The 20,965-nt window shown below is 37.6% G+C and overlaps 1 protein-coding gene across 1 annotated transcript; it reads left to right on the top strand.

Moving 5' to 3' along the window:
• The first annotated feature begins 2,702 nt into the window (after positions 1 to 2,702).
• LOC107639413 (uncharacterized) lies at positions 2,703 to 5,019 on the top strand. The gene is made up of 7 exons (XM_088483361.1): positions 2,703 to 2,874; positions 2,959 to 3,045; positions 3,128 to 3,191; positions 3,994 to 4,048; positions 4,375 to 4,464; positions 4,727 to 4,766; positions 4,982 to 5,019. The coding sequence occupies exons 1-7, from the start codon at positions 2,703 to 2,705 to the stop codon at positions 5,017 to 5,019; spliced, it is 546 nt and encodes a 181-aa protein (XP_088339487.1).
• Positions 5,020 to 20,965: the final 15,946 nt, after the last annotated feature.

Genomic DNA, 20,965 nt, shown 5'->3' with positions numbered 1-20,965 from the left:
ATCTGTGTATTAATTTTTCTTGGGAACTAAAATGTCTAATTCTAAAATCTTCGGAAACTAATTTGGTAATTACTCTCAAAATTATAAAGTCTTTATAGAAAAACAAAGTGGTTGCATTCTTAAATCCTTGCAAACTAACAAATGCATAGAATTTTTTCACTAAGGCAGTGTAGAAAGGAAGTGTAGAAAGGAAGTATCACCGCATTACAAAAATGGACTTTGAAGATGTATTCACAAGTGCTATATATATCATAAACAGGGTTTTCACCTCCTGTTCTGAGTAATAAGAGTCCTTATGAGTTGTTGTTCAAACAATTTAGAGATTATAATTTTTTCAAAATCTTTGGATGTGCTTGCTGTCTATTTTTGAGACCCTATAACAAGGTCCAATTTGCTTACAAATAACAGCTTAGCTTGTTCCTTGGCTATGATGCACACCATAAAGATAATAAATGTATGAAAAAAATGGAAGAAAATTTATATTGCTAGACATGTGAAAATTTTGATGAATCAATATTCCCTTATCATTCTATGTTTTCTTCCACGATTGACAAGCATGTTTCATCCTTAAATGATTATCACTACAAGAAATACATCGAATATTGTCGAATTTAGTGATGGATATTATTGACGGATTTAACAGTGGATTTTTTTATGGTTATAAGTGAAAATTCGTCCCTCGAATAAGTTACCATCGGATTTAAAATTCTGTAACTACATCCAATGGTAAATAAAGGCACAAAAATCATTTTTATTAGCACAGAATTTCGCATCAAATTTCTGTTAAAAATTTTCGACTGTAATAGGATTTAGTCAAATGCAGCATTTTGACAACAACGAATACCTCGGATTTTTTTTACGGTAAATTTGGATAAAATTCAAACATGAAACCCCTCCCCCTCACTTCTGCAAACTCTCTCTCTCTCTTCTTTTTCTCTCTCTCATCTCTGTCTCATCTCTCACCCTCTACTCAATTGAAGAAGGTTGCGCCGCCACCACCTGGAGCTGTTGTTGCTGCTGGTAAGCCACATTGTCGTCGTAAATCAGCATGTCGTCGTCACTACTGCTGGAGTCTCAATGGAAAGTCTCCGTTGTGCTGCCATTGTTGGTGTCCCTTGCCGTCAGAGATCGTCACCTTGTCACCATCATCGCCGCTGAGGTCCACTAGTATTGCACCAAAGGTAAGATTGTTGTCCATTTTTTCTTTTAATTGCTTGTTGTATTATTAAACCCTAGTTTCACGACCGTAGGTTTCACTGCCGCCTCCTGTCAGCACCATGCTTCTGCCATTCTACAGCCACCATCAAAGATAATTTTTCTATAGTATTTGTATTTTTTTTCATATTATTTTTGTTTGTTTAGAATTTTGTTAGATATTTTATTAAATTTTTTAATGAAGTGTGCTTAGGATTTGTTATATTAATTTAGTATAATTAGAAATTAAATAATGTTAGGTTAAGTAGACTTTAATTTAGGGATTATTTTGAGTTAATGGTGTTTTGGATGATTGTTAATTATTTTGTTAATTAAATAATGTTAGGTTAAGTAGACTTTAATTTATTTCTTGTCTTGATTTAGTTTTCATGCAAGTTCTTGTTGCTACATCTTTGTTTTCTTAGTTTTACTTATTATTTCCTTTATTTAGTTACTTTTATATTATTGAACTCTTGTTGATTTTAATTTCTATTTAATGCCATTTGAGGTTTTATGTTTCTTATTGTTTGATTGAGTTATTATTGTTACTTTCTTATATTTGGTAATTTTAGATTTTATTATTTCTTGTTATTTTACCATGCTTTTCTTTTATGCCTTCCAAGTGTTTGATAAAATGTTTGGTTAGATTTTAGAGTAGAATTTTGTGCTCTTGACTTGGGTTGAGTATTGAAAACTCTTGAATTGTCAAAATCTAATGTTGATTGGTGATTAAGGATTGCTAGTTGGCTTGAATTCCACTAAAGCTAGTCTTTTATTAGGACTTGCGGACTAGAATTGACTTTGCTCACTTGACTTTTCTTCAATTTTAGAGGATAACAAAGTGAGAGCAAAAGACAATTACCATCACAATTGAGAAAGATAATGAGGATAGAAATTCCAATTCTCACCTCTTGCTAAGACCTTTCTTAGTTGTTAGTTTACTTTCTTGTTATTTATATTTCTTGTCTCTTATTATAAAAACCACAAAATACCTCAATCAATAATATGCACACTTTCCTGCGATTCATTGAGAGACGACCTGAGGTTTAGATACTCTCGATTTTTATTGGTTTGCATTGTAGACGAGAGGTCTCCGGTGCTGGTAATTCTTTGTTCATAGATTAATGGTTTATGATACAAATTCTCCAACTTGGTTTGTAAGTTATTGAATTGTATAAGTTTAAATAGATATACCATTTGAGAGATATACATATGCATGTTAGTGGATTACTTAGAATCTTAATTTGCCATGATATGTTAATTGATTCTCTTTGAATTTGTCTCATTTTCCTAAAATTTGCACTTTATTTGTATAACTAACACTACAAAAAATATTGATTAAAATGGCAATAATATTATGGCATGTCCATAAAACTGCCATTTTTTTGGTTAATTTCAGCAGTTTTAATCTCCGTTGTAATGTTCAATTTTTTTTTGCAGTCATTTTCCTATTTTTTCCCTTTTTGTGTTTTAAACTGAGGAGGTGATGAATCGGAAGAGTGATGTGAATGACAAACCTAATTTCTTATCGCCGTTCATCTTCCACCTCTCTCATACATCTCTTTACTACCGCCGGTTGCAGCTCATCTCCCGCCGGCGTCGCCGCTGCAAACAATGTCGTTGTTGCTGCCTTCAACAAGCTCTGCGATCTGGTTGCGCCTTCTCTGTCACTTCCAATAGGTAATCTATTTTATCTTCTTCTTTTGATTTTTCCTCTCACTTCATGCTTTTAGATCTAGTTTATGATCTAGTAGGAAAAAATAGAGAATGCTTGCTCACTGAGTCGCACCAGTAAATCAGATCTACCAAAATGTTCGACGGCATCTTCGGTCAGAGATTCATCGCGAAATGGTTCGGTACTTATTTCTCTGTTTCTGTTCTACCTTCTTCATGCCTTTCACTTATTGTGATTATGCTGATTGTGATTTTCAAGGGAAAAAACTACTCACAATGGAGAAGAAAGGGTCTCGCAGATGGATGAGCGGCGGTAGCAACAGGTGCACAATATGCAAAGATTAGGGTTTATATATATTATGCTATTTAATTCCTTCAAGAGTTAGAGTTAGAATTCTAATTCCAATTATGTGGTTTGCATTGGTATCATATTTAATATCCTGGAATTGAATTCACGCGAGAATTTAAATTCAGTTCTTTGAGCTTGTACATGAGAATTGTTACATTCTCATTGCAAATTAAATCTATCTCCATCGTTTTGTTCCAAAACAAGGAATTCAATTCACTTCATATATTATGAGCTAGGCTCTAAATTTTGTGAACACAATTTCTATTTTAATTTCTATATATATCACATGTGAACATGTTTTAGCTAGCTAATAATACCGTGACTGTGCATTGATTAGAAAGTTTGGCTTTGTCATGACTCTAGATTCATTATTGAACTTTCAGTTATAGAAATCAGTTATATGTTTATTAGTATCCATCAGTTGTAGATCATTTGCTGCTTCCAAAGTTTTTGTCATTACTAACCTTTTTAGCTAATTTATTATGATTTTTTTGGATGCTGAGAATGTGATCAAATTAATAACAAGTATTAGAATGCATTGTTACTGTTATAAACAAATTAAAGTTGGTTAAATTTCACTCATTTAACTTTTTAAAATTTGAGTTGTTTTGAAGCTGTGATTCTCAGCTATTTTGAGGTGTTATAAACAAATTAAAGTTGGTTAAAAGTTCACTCAATTCACGTGGAATTTTTTGTTTGAAAAGAAATGATAAACAGAGGATAGATTTTAAAAGAATGTCAATTGGATGGTGCTTAATTTGATTTTGAATTTGCAGGAGCCTGTTTCCCATGTTGTGGCTTGTCCCTCACCAAATGATATTCTTGAGTGGCGTAAGCTTATTTTATAATGTTAACTCTTTGCAATCTTTTTTTTTCCTTTTTGTCTGGGCATTGATTTTGAAAACTCAGATTATGTGTTGGAGGGAATTGAAGGAAAGCCTTTTGCAGGTTTGTTAATATAGCAATAGTTGAACATTAGTATCTCAAATATTTTAGTACTTTTTGTCTTTTGTCATTTGAAATATTCCAATCTATGAACTCATTAGCATTTGAATATAAACATGATAATGTCACCCGATCCCACTAGGGATACAAGACTTAGTTGTTGCCAAATTGCCATATTGGGAATTCATGTATCAATGCTGTGGTATTTACAGTTTTTTTTTCGTTGTCCTATTTTTAGGTGGATATTACCATGGAAAGATCAAATTTCTTCCAGATTATCCATTCAAACTACCTGGAATCAGGTGATGCTTCTTGCTGCTGTACTATTATTTTATTAGTGTTCATTTCAGTTATGTGGTTTATTGTTATATTACCTAAGCATATGCTTTTGGTCATATATAGCATGATTACACATAATGGACGGTTCATAACAGAAAAAAATATCTACTATTCTCTATGTGACTGTAAGTTCTTTTGGTTTTATCCATTAGCATAAAATCAACTAGTACTGAGTTATCCATTTTGTTTCAATTTTATTTTTGCGGGCTTTTGTTGCTTTTGCAGTTTGTCCTGAAAGATGGAATCCTATGTGTTGGGTATCACGGTAAGACGGATTCAACTTGAAATTCCTCTGTGCTTTGGTTTGTTTTTTTTTATATTTATCTTTTACTTTTACAATTATTTATACGTCTTCATTAAGCAATTGGCACATGAGAGAATTAGTTTATGTAGATTATTACTTTGTAGCTCTGTACTGATATTTCCAATTTATGGAATATGAATACAGCATACTTACAGGCTTCCTTTAATTCTATGCAGTGAAACATTCAAAAAAATGTCCTAGAGTAATGTCATGAGTAATTCAGAAAAATGTCCCAAGACACATCGACAGCTGTAAATTTCTCCCGAGTCAAGTCGTCAGCAGCTGCAAATTGGTAGTATCTTCATATGGTATGTTTATATGCTTTTGCCTTACTTTTTCTTTATATCATTATATCATTACTTCCAAGCAGAAGACTGGTTTGATACTATGCTGTTTGATCTGCCTGGAAAGATAGGCTTCTGGTATTTTAGGCACGCTGCTTCCGTGGCTTAGTTTATGCCAATGGTTCATGTTCCTAGCTTATTCAGTTTTCTTAATACACATGCTTTGGTTTTCTGCCAATGGTATTTTCTTACATTTTGGATAATATCATTAGCTTTCTGGATAATATGCAAATTGTCTTACTTTATTCTTTTTTATTATGTTTTCAAATTATATTTTTGTTGTAGGAATTGAATCAAGAGAGTGAGATTTTATCGCCAAAAGACTTAGGAAGTAGGTCATCTGGAGCAAGCAACAGCACAGCATGAAATATGATGGAGATTTTATGTATTAAGAGTTATATGTTATGACATTTATAGTTGAAAAATTATGTTATGTTTGATACTTTGTATAAGAGTTATTACTTTTGATTTCTAATACTAAAAAATCATATATTATGTTTAATACTTTGTTTATGAGTTATATAATATTTTGTTTATGGATTATGATTTCTAATAATAAATATTATTTGTTTAACACGATAAAAACCAGGGTAAAAATTGTATTTTTAAACGATAAAAAAATGTCACTGTTAGGATTAAAATGGCAGTTCAAAAATGACATTTTAACCAATCAAAAGCCACTCTGTAAGGGATAAAATGGCGGTTCAAAAGTGCCGTTTTAACCGACTGAAATGCCATTATTAGGGTAAAAATGGCGGTTCAAAAATGCCATTTTAACAAGCCAAAATGACATTCTGTGAGGGTAATAATGGCGGTTTAAACTGCCATTTTAACTCACCCTTAAACCGCCGTTTTAACCTGGAAATAACGGCGGTTTGAACCGCCGTTTTAACCAAACAAAAAACAGCCGTTTTAACCTAGAAATAACGGCAGTTTAAACCGCCGTTTTAACCCCAGGAAAATTGTGGCGGTTTTTAGAAAACCGCCATAATAACCAAAATGGCGCTCTGAATTACGGCGTTTTTCAAAACCGCCGTACTTGGTAATAATGGCGGTTCAAACCGCCGTAATTATCCAAAAAAACCGCCGTTTTTACCTGATTTTTTTGTAGTGTAATTTGTCCTATTTGTATAATTATTTTTTTTCTATCAATATTTTATTGTCTAGAGAGTTTTAATATTTTATTATTTTTTTTTAGTCTTAAACTTTGATATGTGAACTTGTTTGTGAACTTTTAACAAAAAGTTATAAACAAATTATTATAGAAAATTATAAAATTTTGAATTTTGTTAGTTTAAAATTTTGAATTTTAAGAGTTAAAATTATATATTGAATTTTTAAATAATTTTTTTAATTAAAAGTAAAGTTTACTGTCGGATTTACTAGGAGATAAATACGACAGTAACAAGCTCCATAATTCCGTTATTTAAAAGTTAATATCCGTCACTAAATCTAACAATAAATAGATTACTGACGGATTTTATTAGTAGATCCGCCAAAAAAAATGCATTAAAAATTGCCGGATTTTGCGTCGGCTTTTAACGGTAATTTTACTGTTAGATTTTGTGACGGTTAGTATGGTAATTTCATTGAGGTGGTAGCTTTACCATCGGATTGATAATTCCGTGAGAAAATCCAAAGGAATTTAATAGTATTAATTCTAATTAAATTGGCACGCTCAATACTATCAGATTTAGGGTCGGAAAAATGCGACGATAACCTATTTTATAAAACGATCCATTTTGATAAACGAAATCAATCGTACCGTCAGATTTTTCGTCAAAAAATCCAACGATAAAATTTACCTAAATTTGAATCCGAATCTCTCCTTCCTAGTTTCCACCGCCATTATCCTCTCTTCTGCCGCCGTTCTTATTGTTAGACGAGCCACCCTCCTCCTCCTCCTCCTTTTTTATCTACGACGCTGCTGTTCCCGCCGCCGAGCTTGATCGCCGCCATCGCGCTTGTCATGTGTGATTCTCCCTTTCACCTCCATTTCTCAGGTTCGTTATTGTATCTCCTTTTGTTTATTTTCTTTAATAAAATCCTAACACTTCCTCCTCCACCTTTTTCCTGTGGCAGTGGCTTTATATCCTCTGCAACCTTCCATGCCACCTCTTCCGCACTAATTTTTTTATTTTTTAATTTTTATTTGAGTAATTAAATTGTTAAATTATAAATAATTTTTTTATTTTTTTATTTTCTATTTGAGTAATTAAATTGTTAAATTATTTTATAATTTTTTATTTGTTATTTGTTAGTGATGAAGATTATTCATGGTTTATAAGAACATTACTTTTTTGTTTAAGAGTAAATTAAGTTAATATATTAGTTTACTATAGGTTAATTAAATTAGTATAGAGTAACTAGGATTTAGTTTTTTCTATCAAAGTTTGATTTAGGTTAAGATATTAGTTTTGTTAAATTAGGTTAATTTTGGATAGGGTTTATGGTTTAAATTAATTTTGAGTAATTAGTGTTTAATTTGGATTGATTTAGGATTTATCATTGAATTGATTTAAAGTAATTAGTGTTTAGTTAGAATTTAGTAACTTTACTAATTTTTATAAGCTTTAAGAAATGTTATTAATTTCCTTTATTATTTTTTGCGTTTTACTAACTTTATTTTTATTTTAGGATTTTCTTTTCTTTTTTTGAACGTGGTGTAGCTATAATCTTGGGTTATTCGTACTGATAAAATACGTTGATTGTTCATATAGTACCAAGGTTGATTTTCTGACTTTAAACATATTAAATTATTTAAATTTTATGTCAGACTTACTTTTTCTATGATAGAGTTTTAAGAAGAAAGTGGAAAAAAGTTGCCTAATGGCGCTTTCTCGAAATCCTTATTTGTTGAAGAATAATTGTGAAATAATAAAGGGATGCACACTAAGATAGCTAGAATTTTATGTTTGCTTCAATCTTTATTTGTTTTAATTTATGCTTGCAATTATTTCGTTTGTGAAAATTGAGGAATTTTTTGGTGGAGGTTTCTGAATTAAGAAAAATTCTGCCAAATTTTTGTTAAAACTATTTAAAGACATGTTTGGTTTATAAAAGTTAAAAAATTACATTTGGTAGAAGTTACTAATTATAACCAAAACTCTGCCCCAAATTTTAAAAAATTTAATAATGTGTGTTATTTATTAAATTCTAGGTTGTTTGTGGTAAAATGATTCCAAGTCATTGTTTGTGAATGTATGATAGAGATAATGACAGTAAGGGAGGGAGAAATAAAACCTGAGTTCTTTAAGGGAGTTGATTAAGTTGTTGCATATGTGTTCAACATAGAATCTTATAGGTCTTAAGGGGTATGTAGGTGTCTATGCTATAAATGTCGTCTAAATAAGTGCTTTGGGGCTTCAAATATAACCCTACATCATTATCATAATTGGTTAAAGGATCAATATTAGGTGTGGACTAAATACGGAGAAGCTGATGAATAGAAAATCAATCGGTCTGCATGTATTGAAAATAGGTTTGAGGGCTAGTCAAGGAGGGTCAACTAGGTTAGAGAGGCAAACATGAAAATATGAATTAAAAGAGTAACCAGAAGAGATACAATGAAATGGTATTTGATGCAGTTGATGTTCAAGTTACAAAAAATGTCGAGGAAGAGTCTAACTCAAAAGCGGCTAAATTTTATCATTTGTTAGAGTCTTTCGCACAATTTTTTTTTTGAGGGTTACAGTCACTCTAAATTGTCTGTCTGTGTTAGAATAATAAGTATCAAATCTGGGTCAAACCATACCTAAGAGTCCTTTGATAAATGGGCCACCATTTATAATGAGCTAATACCAGCCTGGACTATTAGGATCCTCATAACCATTAAGAGATTAAGAAGCTAGTTTCAAGACTCAGACTAGATTCAGCGAAAATTGATTGCTACATAAATAGCTACAAGCTTTATTACAAAGGAGATATAGAACTAATCGCTTGCAAATTTTGGTCATGGAGAAGAATATCCCCATCATATTGGGTAAGTTAGAGAGAATAATCTCCCCATTTTTTTTATATGTGATAGAACATTTACCAGTTCACCTGCCTTACGAAGCAAGAAGATGTAGAGTGTAACACCCTACCATACAGAGTCTTATGCTTAAGTCATAATTCAGAGATGGCAAGGTATTACGACCTCTAAAACAAAAATTTAGTACGTATAGTAGTATGAATAATTGATTATAGCTAGGAGCCTTTGTAGAAAAAGGGGTAAAAAAAAAACCGTAACTCGAACGCGCAACACTCCGATCGATAACGTAACGAGCAAAGGATAAGCTAACGCAAGATCATATATATAAGGAGTGTCAAAAACGGGAATATCAAGACTCAAAATCCGGCTGCGAAGATAACCGGTCCGAGCATAATAATATATACATATAATAAAATAAGGAAACCCCAAAGGAAACCCAAAGGGACACAAATACATACAACCTATTCTCCAAAATCCCCTCTAGAAGGAGTCATCACAGTTTGTATTATTTAATGGAGATAAAAGTATCTAAACAAGATATATAAACCAAACAGAGTCCCAAGAACAAAGGATCTTCGCTAATCCAGAAGTCTCCAGCATGCCTCAACGAGAAGCCTCGCGTCCTGCATCTGAAAACCACAAAATCCGCATGGGTGAGAACCAGAGGTCCCCAGTACGGTAACAGCTTCCACATATATAATACATAATAATAGAGGAAAGCCGAAGGCAATCCTAGAACTTCCTCCAGGTAATATCAAAGCTTATAAACAAGCTAAACCGTAAGTGGCAACTGACTAAAGATCCTTCATTCTAACTAATACTTCCTTTTCCAATTCCTTCAGACCTCCTAACCACCAGCAGGAGTATAATATAGCAAACACAGTTATATCAGACAAGAGATTTACAAATAGGAACAGATAAGGCATTTAGGCAATTAGCAAGTAATATGCAGTCAATAGGCAATCTCAAACAAATCATGTAGTATGCTTATGATGCATGCCTGTCCCTAGTGGCTGATGATATCATCTGTCGGTTATAGAGCCAACCCGACAAGTCCTGGTAGCTAACCATTGGACTGTCCCTCTGTCGTGCATCCCCAACTCGAGTTATACTCATCATAAACTTGATCATAATCATGATCCATATCCATCACCCTCACTAGTGAATATTTATCCATCACCATCACTGGTGAATATTTATGGGGGCGAGCTCATCCGGGCCTTTCACAGTGCCCGGCCACACTTACGACATTGGGTTAATAGAGCTTCGAGTCTCAACCTGGAGCACATGGTGGCTAGCCATTGCTACTACCCAGGGAAACCCTCATCTCCAATGGTGGAAGTGCAAACATTCACAATTCAATCAACAGCATATATGCATTTATACTTGGCCATAAACATGGCTCCGCCGTAACACGGCAATAATCTAGCCATCCAGCTCACAGTTAAATCCATAACCAGCCAATTCATTAACAATAACGGCCTTTCGGCCCATGGCATAACAAGCACTTCCGCCGCCATTCTCCGCATCTCACATAATCATCTATGATCCTCAATGATCATTCATTTTTCCCCTTGCTTCACTCGCAAGTTACCATATTCACTAGCCCTTTTTCTCATGCTAGGCATATCATAATGATTTAAGACATAAGTGGTGAGATCGGAGGCTTAGACGTATGAAATTTGGCTTTTAAAACTCAAAAATCAACTTTAGGATGAAAACAGGGCCACGCGTACGCGCACTCCACGCGCACGCGTGGATGATGCTTTCTCGAAAAACAGCGCATACGCGCCAAGTGCGCCTACGCGCGAGGGGTCATTCTGCTAAAAATTTTCTAAGTTAAAAGCTGCAGAATTCACAGATTCAACCCCCAATCTTCCGACGGTCATAACTCTCTCATTTTAAATCATTTTTCACCCGTTCTTCGAACGGCATGGACATACCGGATCTAATTTCATTTCTAAACAGATTTGGCACAAATCAAAGATCCATAGTCCAAAAACCATATTTTCATTCAAAACCACAAAGTGCCATTTTCAAAACAAGCCACTTTTAACTCTTCAAAATCAATCAAAACATGCCAATTTCAACCCTTCTCTTTGAAATCATTCGAAATGTACCAAAATCAACAACAAGCCATCCTCAACTCACACATTGACATTTTTCCAAAATTTCCAAAACTACCTCCAACCATTTTAACACTTCTTAATCAATGGCTAAAGGACAAACACAATCTCATGTCATACATCCTTCTCATCCCAATTTCCAATAATATTAATTTCCAAATCAACCATCATTATACATGATCAACATCATACTCACCATCAACATGGTACCACCCATCAATTCAACCTCAATCACCCATCAAGCATATATCACAACATGCATTTCTCATACATCACACAATCAAGGCATCAATATTCATAATCACATATATGAACACATCATATATCTCAACTATTCAACAACACCAACAATTCAATGCCTATCTTAGGGCCTCTAGCCTAAGTATTTCCTACCACATTACATATTAGATATGGGAAACCGAAACCATACCTTAGCCGATTTCCCAAGCTCAACCGGAGCACTTCCAAACCACTTGTCCTCAAGCTCTCAAGGTCTCAACACCTCCAAGAACAGATTTTGTCACACAAAACCCTCTTCCAAGCTTTCCAAAATCACCAATCAAGCTCCAATATTCACATATACACAACCTAAGCCACAATCATCATACCCATACACAACATCTCAATGCCCAAACCTCATAGAACAACAAATTACACTAGGGTTGAGAATCTTACCACACCCAAGGTCCAAGGAGATAAGATTAACCTTCTCCTTCAAGAGAGTTGGGTCCTATAACATCAAAGAACCCAAAATCTTAACATTTTTGCTCATGAAACTCGAAATCAAGGGCTGGAATTTCGAACAGTAAAACGTGGCTTACCTCAAGATTAATTGTATGTGTTTTGTAGAGCTCTCCGCGGTGAACGCGTGGCCGCAAATGGAGCGGCAATCGGAGCTCTAGATCAAAAGTTATGGTGGTTTGAAGATCAAGTGAGAGAAAGAACTTGAGAGAGTGTTCTTCCCTCCATAGCCTCCATTTTCAGCGTGTTTAGTGTGTTGTGAGGAGAGAGAGTGCTGAAAACTAGGGTTTTGGTTTAGTTTAGTTGGGCCAAGGGCCCACTTTGGGTCCGGTTGGACTGGTTTGGCCCGTTTGGTCCAATCTTGGTCCGATTTCTATAAAATTGGTACCGAAATTCTCGTCTCAATCTCCTCTATCACATTTAGCCATAAAAATAACATTTTTGGCTTTCTAGAATAAATTCTCATTTATGGGTTAATTAGCCCTTAATTAACCGGGTCTTACATTCTACCCACCTAATTGGGAATTTTGCCCACAAAATTCAAATTCAAATTCAATTACCTGAGAATAAGTGCGGATAATCCGTTCGCATCTCCGACTCAAGTTCCCAAGTGTGTTCCTCAACACCGCCTCGACTCCAAGCCACTTTGACTAATGAAACCTCTTTTCCACGCAACCGTTTGATACTAGTATCATCAATTCTGACTGGAGCCACTGGAAGCGCCAAATCTTCCCTTAACTGAACCGATTCGGGTTCTAACACATGGCTAGCATCAGGGGTGTACTTCCGAAGCTGCGACACGTGAAACACGTCGTGCATGTTCGAAAGATGAGGTGGTAGAGCCACGCGATATGCCACCGGCCCAATCCTCTCCAGGATCTGAAATGGACCAATGTATCGAGGATTCAACTTCTTTGCTTTAATCGCTCTACCTATTCCTGTGGTCGGAGTAACCTTAAGGAAAACATGATCTCCTTCCTCAAATTCCAAGGGCTTCCGCCTCTGATCGGCGTAACTCTTTTGGCGACTCTGCGCCGTAAGCATCCTATCTCGGATTTTCTTAACTTGTTCAGTAGTCTCAGCTATCATTTCCGGCCCCAACAAGCCTTTCTCTCCAGTTTCATACCAACATAGCGGAGATTGACATTTCCTCCCATACAATGCCTCATACGGAGCCATTCCGATGCTCATATGGTAACTATTATTGTATGCAAACTCCACTAACGGCATATACCAATCCTAACTTGCCGGTTGATCCAAAACACAAGCTCTCAACATATCCTCTAGTGTTTGGATCGTCCTCTCAGATTGACCATCTGTTTGAGGATGGTAAGCTGTACTCAAGCTTAATCGGGTTCCAAAAGCTTTCTGAAATGCACCCCAGAATCTCGAAGTGAAACGAGGATCTCTATCAGAGATTATAGTAGCAGGTACACCATGGAGTCTCACAATCTCCTTTATGTATAACCGAGCTAGCTCTTCAAGGGTGTAAGTCATCCGAATGGGCAAAAAGTGAGCTGACTTTGTCAGTCGGTCCACAATCACCCAGATAGCATCAAAACCAGTCCTAGTCCTTGGCAATCCCGACACAAAGTCCATTGCAATACTTTCCCACTTCCATTGCGGAACCTCTAAAGGTTGCAACATCCCGGAAGGTCTTTGATGTTCAATCTTTACCTTTTGACAAGTTAAGCACTTTGAAACATATTCTGCCACATCATTCTTCATACCCGGCCACCAAAGCATCGCCTTTAAATCATGGTACATCTTAGTACTTCCCGGGTGAATGGAGAATCCACTTTTGTGTGCCTCCTTTAAGATATCTTGCCTCAAAGTACCAACATCCGGCACAATGATCCTACCCTTGAATCTCCATAACCCATCTTTTTCTTCCGACACTCTCCACTGTTTTCCTTGCTCGATAGCCGGTAACACCTTCCATAATGCTTCATCATTTTCATGAGCCTTTAAGAGTTCGGACTTAAAGTCACTTGAGATTTCTAATCGGCTCAAACACAAGGTTCCATATACTTCTTGAGCACCAATTTTTAGACTCTCTAATCCCTTGAGCAACTTCTCCTCTTGAAGCATCATCCAAGACGCATATAACAACTTCCGACTTAACGCATCCGCTACTATATTCGCTTTTCCAGGATGGTAATTCAACTCAAAGTCGTACTCTTTCAATAATTCCATCCACCTCCTTTGCCTCATATTAAGCTATTTCTGATCAAAGAGATATTTCAAGCTCTTGTGATCAGAGAAGACTTGGAACTTAACCCCATAGAGATAATGCCTCCACACCTTCAAGGCAAACACAACCACAGCGAGTTCCAAATCGTGCGTAGGGTAACTAACTTCATAAGGTCTTAACTGTCGTGAGGCATACGCCACCACATTATGATGCTGCATCAACACGCATCCTAGACCCTTTAGTGAGGCATCACAGTACACCTCAAAAGGTTCGTTCGGCTCAGGTAACACTAACACAGGTGCAGTGGTCAACTTTTTCTTCAATACCTGAAAGCTCTCCTCGCACTCAGGAGTCCAAACAAACGGAGTGTCTTTGCGGGTTAACTTTGTCAATGGCAAGGCTAATTGCGAAAAGCCTTTGATGAACCTTCGGTAATAGCCAGCTAAACCCAGAAAACTCCTTATCTCAGTTACTGTGGTTGGTTTCCTCCAATCCATCACAGCTTCCACCTTAGTTGGATCTACAGCTATTCCCTGCTTACTCACCACGTGACCCAAAAACTTTACCTCACTCTTCCAAAACTCACACTTAGACAGTTTCGCATAGAGTTTCTTCTCCTTTAAAATCTGCAACACGGTCCGCAAGTGTTTCGCATGCTCTTCTTCAGTCTTGGAGTAAATCAGTATGTCGTCAATGAAGACAACAACGAATTTATCCAGAAACGGACGGAATACTCTATTCATGTAATCCATAAACACTGCAGGAGCATTCGTCAACCCAAAAGACATCATAGTATACTCGTAATGACCATAACGAGTCCTGAAAGCGGTCTTAGGGATATCCTCACCCCTCACCCTTATTTGGTGATAACTGGATCGCAAATCGATCTTAGAGAAAACCCCAGCTCCTTGTAACTGATCCATGAGATCATCAATCCTTGGCAATGGGTACTTATTCTTTATGGTGACCTTGTTCAGCTGCCTGTAATCCACACAGAGCCGCATACTTCCATCTTTCTTCTTTACCAGTAACACTGGAGCACCCCACGGGGAAACACTTGGTCGGATAAAGTTCTTACCCAACAATTCCTCTAACTGAGACTTTAGCTCGGCCATCTCTAACGGTGACATCCTATAAGGAGCACTTGAGATTGGTCCTGCCCCAGGCACCAATTCAATAGCAAACTCGACCTCTCGGTTAGGTGGAAATTCCTCAATATCATCGGGAAACACTTCCGGAAACTCACACACTACCGGAATCTGATCCAACCTTTGATCATCACCCGAAACACCAGCGGTTAACAACAGGATACCCTGACATTCGATTCCAGAACAGTTCACCATCATCGAATTCAAGTAATAATTATTCACCACGACCGGCCCTTCTGTATCCTCTGGCATAAAGTACACCGACTTGGTAGAACAATCAAGCAGGACATGGTTTTTGGATAACCAGTCCAATTCCAAGATAAGATCAAGACCGATCATCGGTAAGCAGATTAAATTATGGACAAAATCACGCTGCTTGAACCTAAACGAAACTTTCGGGCATCCTAGCCTAGTTACCATGGCTTCATGGGTAGCATTATACACTTTTAAGTCATAACCTAAGGTTACGATCTTCAATCCTAACTCATGGGCTTTCTCAAATGCAATAAATGAATGTGATGCTCCCGAATCAAATAAAGCATTTAAAGTTTGACCAGCCATTTCACAGTTACCTCGAATGAGTGTCTCGGATCCCTCTGCACCCACAGCTGAGGTGGTGAACACCCGACCAGTCTGTTGTGCTTTCCCAGCACCTTGCTTTTGCTTCTCTGGACAACTTGCGGCTTTATGCCCCGCCTTTCCACAATTGTAGCACAAACCCCATCCGGCCTTGCATGGTACTCCCGGATGGTGACTCCCACACCTAGTACAAGCTTGATCATTCTGAGGCTGCTTCCCAAACCTTTTTCCTTGGGAGTAGTTGTTGTTGGGCCTCCTAAAAGAACCTTCCCTCTTGAAAGACAGACCTCTAGGTGCAAAGCTCTTGCCTCGGTTCTGTGGAAACGATCCTTTGTGACTTCCTTTCTCAGCGGCTGCCCTCTTCACACACTCTTCAGCAACCCTACACTTGTTCACCAACTCGGAGAAAGTTCTAATCTCCATTGGTCCCACTGAACTGAAAATATCACTCCGGAGTCCTCCTTCGTACTTAACACACTTCCATTCCTTATATTCCACCGGAGTCCCTTGACACATACGAGAGAATCTGAACAGCTCCTCAAACTTGTCAGTATACTCAGATACAGACATAGTACCCTGCTTCAGCTGCAACAATTCAAGCTCCTTGGCCGTCCTAGCAGAAGTCGGAAAGTACTTCTTATAGAACTCTTCTTGAAAGACATTCCAGGTGATATAATCATCACCCTGCTGCAGGAGGCGTCGGATACCCTGCGACCAATGCGACGCTTCACCAGTGAGCAAATAGGTAGCGAACTCCACACACTGCCCTTCAGGTACCACCTGCGCTTGCAGTGCTCGTTCCATAGCCTGAAACCACGTATCGGCTTCAGTTGGGCTAGTAGTTCCCTTGAACTTCGGTGGATTAACCTTCAAAAAGTTCGCCAGTGTCATCGGACCTTGAACTCCACCTCCGTCATTACCATGGTTGTTCATCTGTTGGCCAAGAGCCTCAGCAGTGGCTTGCATAGCAGCAGCCATGTTCTCCAACGCAGTCATAAAGTTTACCGGATCATTAGGGTTAGTCTCCGGCGCACGAGCATTAGTACGACCTCTCCCACGGCCTCTACCGCGTCCACGAGGTGCCATCTGGTTCCTATACACACCAAACAATCGATATTAAGTTGATCAGTCTCAATATCGGAAGTTTAGTGCTTCAAAGTCCCAAATGCATGCTCATGAATGTTTATGCCAACTATATCAAGTAGATATACTAACAGCACATAACACACATACAGAGAATGCACAGAAGCGTAGTCAGTCCATTCCTCAGGCTCTACAGGAACGAACTGCTCTGATACCATAATGTAACACCCTACCATACAGAGTCTTATGCTTAAGTCATAATTCAGAGATGGCAAGGTATTACGACCTCTAAAACAAAAATTTAGTACGTATAGTAGTATGAATAATTGATTATAGCTAGGAGCCTTTGTAGAAAAAGGGGTAAACAAAAACCGTAACTCGAACGCGCAACACTCCGATCGATAACGTAACGAGCAAAGGATAAGCTAACGCAAGATCATATATATAAGGAGTGTCAAAAACGGGAATATCAAGACTCAAAATCCGGCTGCGAAGATAACCGGTCCGAGCATAATAATATATACATATAATAAAATAAGGAAACCCCAAAGGAAACCCAAAGGGACACAAATACATACAACCTATTATCCAAAATCCCCTCTAGAAGGAGTCATCACAGTTTGTATTATTTAATGGAGATAAAAGTATCTAAACAAGATATATAAACCAAACAGAGTCCCAAGAACAAAGGATCTTCGCTAATCCAGAAGTCTCCAGCATGCCTCAACGAGAAGCCTCGCGTCCTGCATCTGAAAACCACAAAATCCGCATGGGTGAGAACCAGAGGTCCCCAGTACGGTAACAGCTTCCACATATATAATACATAATAATAGAGGAAAGCCGAAGGCAATCCTAGAACTTCCTCCAGGTAATATCAAAGCTTATAAACAAGCTAAACCGTAAGTGGCAACTGACTAAAGATCCTTCATTCTAACTAATACTTCCTTTTCCAATTCCTTCAGACCTCCCAACCACCAGCAGGAGTATAATATAGCAAACACAGTTATATCAGACAAGAGATTTACAAATAGGAACAGATAAGGCATTTAGGCAATTAGCAAGTAATATGCAGTCAATAGGCAATCTCAAACAATTCATGTAGTATGCTTATGATGCATGCCTGTCCCTAGTGGCTGATGATATCATCTGTCGGTTATAGAGCCAACCCGACAAGTCCTGGTAGCTAACCATTGGACTGTCCCTCTGTCGTGCATCCCCAACTCGAGTTATACTCATCATAAACTTGATCATAATCATGATCCATATCCATCACCCTCACTGGTGAATATTTATCCATCACCATCACTGGTGAATATTTATGGGGGCGAGCTCATCCGGGCCTTTCACAGTGCCCGGCCACACTTACGACATTGGGTTAACAGAGCTTCGAGTCTCAACCTGGAGCACATGGTGGCTAGCCATTGCTACTACCCAGGGAAACCCTCATCTCCAATGGTGGAAGTGCAAACATTCACAATTCAATCAACAGCATATATGCATTTATACTTGGCCATAAACATGGCTCCGCCGTAACACGGCAATAATCTAGCCATCCGGCTCACGGTTAAATCCATAACCAGCCAATTCATTAACAATAATGGCCCTTCGGCCCATGGCATAACAAGTACTTCCGCCGCCATTCTCCACATCTCACATAATCATCTATGATCCTCAATGATCATTCATTTTTTCCCTTGCTTCACTCGCAAGTTACCATATTCACTAGCCCTTTTTCTCATGCTAGGCATATCATAATGATTTAAGACATAAGTGGTGAGATCGGAGGCTTAGACGTATGAAATTTGACTTTTAAAACTCAAAAATCAACTTTAGGATGAAAACAGGGCCATGCGTACGCGCACTCCACGCGCACGCGTGGATGATGCTTTCTCGAAGAACAGCGCATACGCGCCAAGTGCGCCTACGCGCGAGGGGTCATTCTGCTAAAAATTTTCTAAGTTAAAAGCTGCAGAATTCACAGATTCAACCCCCAATCTTCCGATGGTCATAATTCTCTCATTTTAAATCATTTTTCACCCGTTCTTCAAACGGCATGGACATACCGGATCCAATTTTATTTCTAAACAGATTTGGCACAAATCAAAGATCTGTAGTCCAAGTTATATCCCATCAAAGTATGCCCAAAAACCATATTTTCATTCAAAATCACAAAGTGCCATTTTCAAAACAAGCCACTTTTAACTCTTTTCAAAATCAATCAAAACATGCCAATTTCAACCCTTCTCTTTGAAATCATTCGAAATGTACCAAAATCAACAACAAGCCATCCTCAACTCACACATTGACATTTTACCAAAATTTCCAAAACTACCTCCAACCTTTTTAACACTTCTTAATCAATGGCTAAAGGACAAACACAATCTCATGTCATACATCCTTCTCATCCCAATTTCCAATAATATTAATTTCCAAATCAACCATCATTATACATGATCAACATCATACTCACCATCAACATGGTACCACCCATCAATTCAACCTCAATCACCCATCAAGCATATATCACAACATGCATTTCTCATACATCACACAATCAAGGCATCAATATTCATAATCACATATATGAACACATCATATATCTCAACTATTCAACAACACCAACAATTCAATGCCTATCTTAGGGCCTCTAGCCTAAGTATTTCCTACCACATTACATATTAGATACGAGAAACCGAAACCATACCTTAGCCGATTTCCCAAGCTCAACCGGAGCACTTCCAAACCACTTGTCCTCAAGCTCTCAAGGTCTCAACACCTCCAAGAACAGATTTTGTCACACAAAACCCTTTTCCAAGCTTTCCAAAATCACCAATCAAGCTCCAATATTCACATATACACAACCTAAGCCACAATCATCATACCCATACACAACATCTCAATGCCCAAACCTCATAGAACAACAAATTACACTAGGGTTGAGAATCTTACCACACCCAAGGTCCAAGGAGACAAGATTAACCTTCTCCTTCAAGAGAGTTGGGTCCTATAACATCAAAGAACCCAAAATCTCAACATTTTTGCTCATGAAACTCGAAATCAAGGGCTAGAATTTCGAATAGTAAAACGTGGCTTACCTCAAGATTAATTGTATGGGTTTTGTAGAGCTCTCCGCGGTGAACGCGTGGCCGCAAACGGAGCGGCAATCGGAGCTCTAGATCAAAAGTTATGGTGGTTTGAAGATCAAGTGAGAGAAAGAACTTGAGAGAGTGTTCTTCCCTCCATAGCCTCCATTTTCAGCGTGTTTAGTGTGTTGTGAGGAGAGAGAGTGCTGAAAACTAGGGTTTTGGTTTAGTTTAGTTGGGCCAAGGGCCCACTTTGGGTCCGGTTGGACCGGTTTGGCCCGTTTGGTCCAATCTTGGTCCGATTTCTATAAAATTGGTACCGAAATTCTCGTCTCAATCTCCTCTATCACATTTAGCCATAAAAATAACATTTTTGGCTTTCTAGAATAAATTCTCATTTATAGGTTAATTAGCCGTTAATTAACCGGGTCTTACATAGAGCAGTCCAATTTAGATGGATGTATCCCTTTAAAATGATGATAGGATCATTCAAGCAAACTTTGAAAAACAAAATTTGTGTGGAGAGATCTATATGTGAGGCATTTTTAGTTGAAAAGACTTTTGCATTTCATTCCTTCTTTGAGTCTCATATTGAAACACAGAGAATTAGAATTAGAAGGATCGGTGACAAGAGAAAATTCTCGTCGAGTGGACCAACAAACCCGATCTTTGTTTAGAAAGGAATTGCACTGGGCGCGAGGAGTGAATACTGGTTAGACCAAAAAGAAGTCAAAGCAAGTAGTGGGCTATAGATCTGCAAAGACACAGGTAGTGGTCATTCTGATTGGTATGGTGTGTTGCACAACATAATCCAACTATAATATTTTTGTCACGCTAAATATAGATCGATCATTAGGTCTCCAATTGCAGAGCCCTCATGGCTTTCAAC

Source organism: Arachis ipaensis, chromosome B4 (genome assembly GCF_059453495.1).
Source record: "Arachis ipaensis isolate K30076 ecotype BB chromosome B4, ASM5945349v1, whole genome shotgun sequence".
NCBI lineage: Eukaryota > Viridiplantae > Streptophyta > Magnoliopsida > Fabales > Fabaceae > Arachis > Arachis ipaensis.
This window is presented reverse-complemented; position numbering and strand designations above follow the sequence as displayed.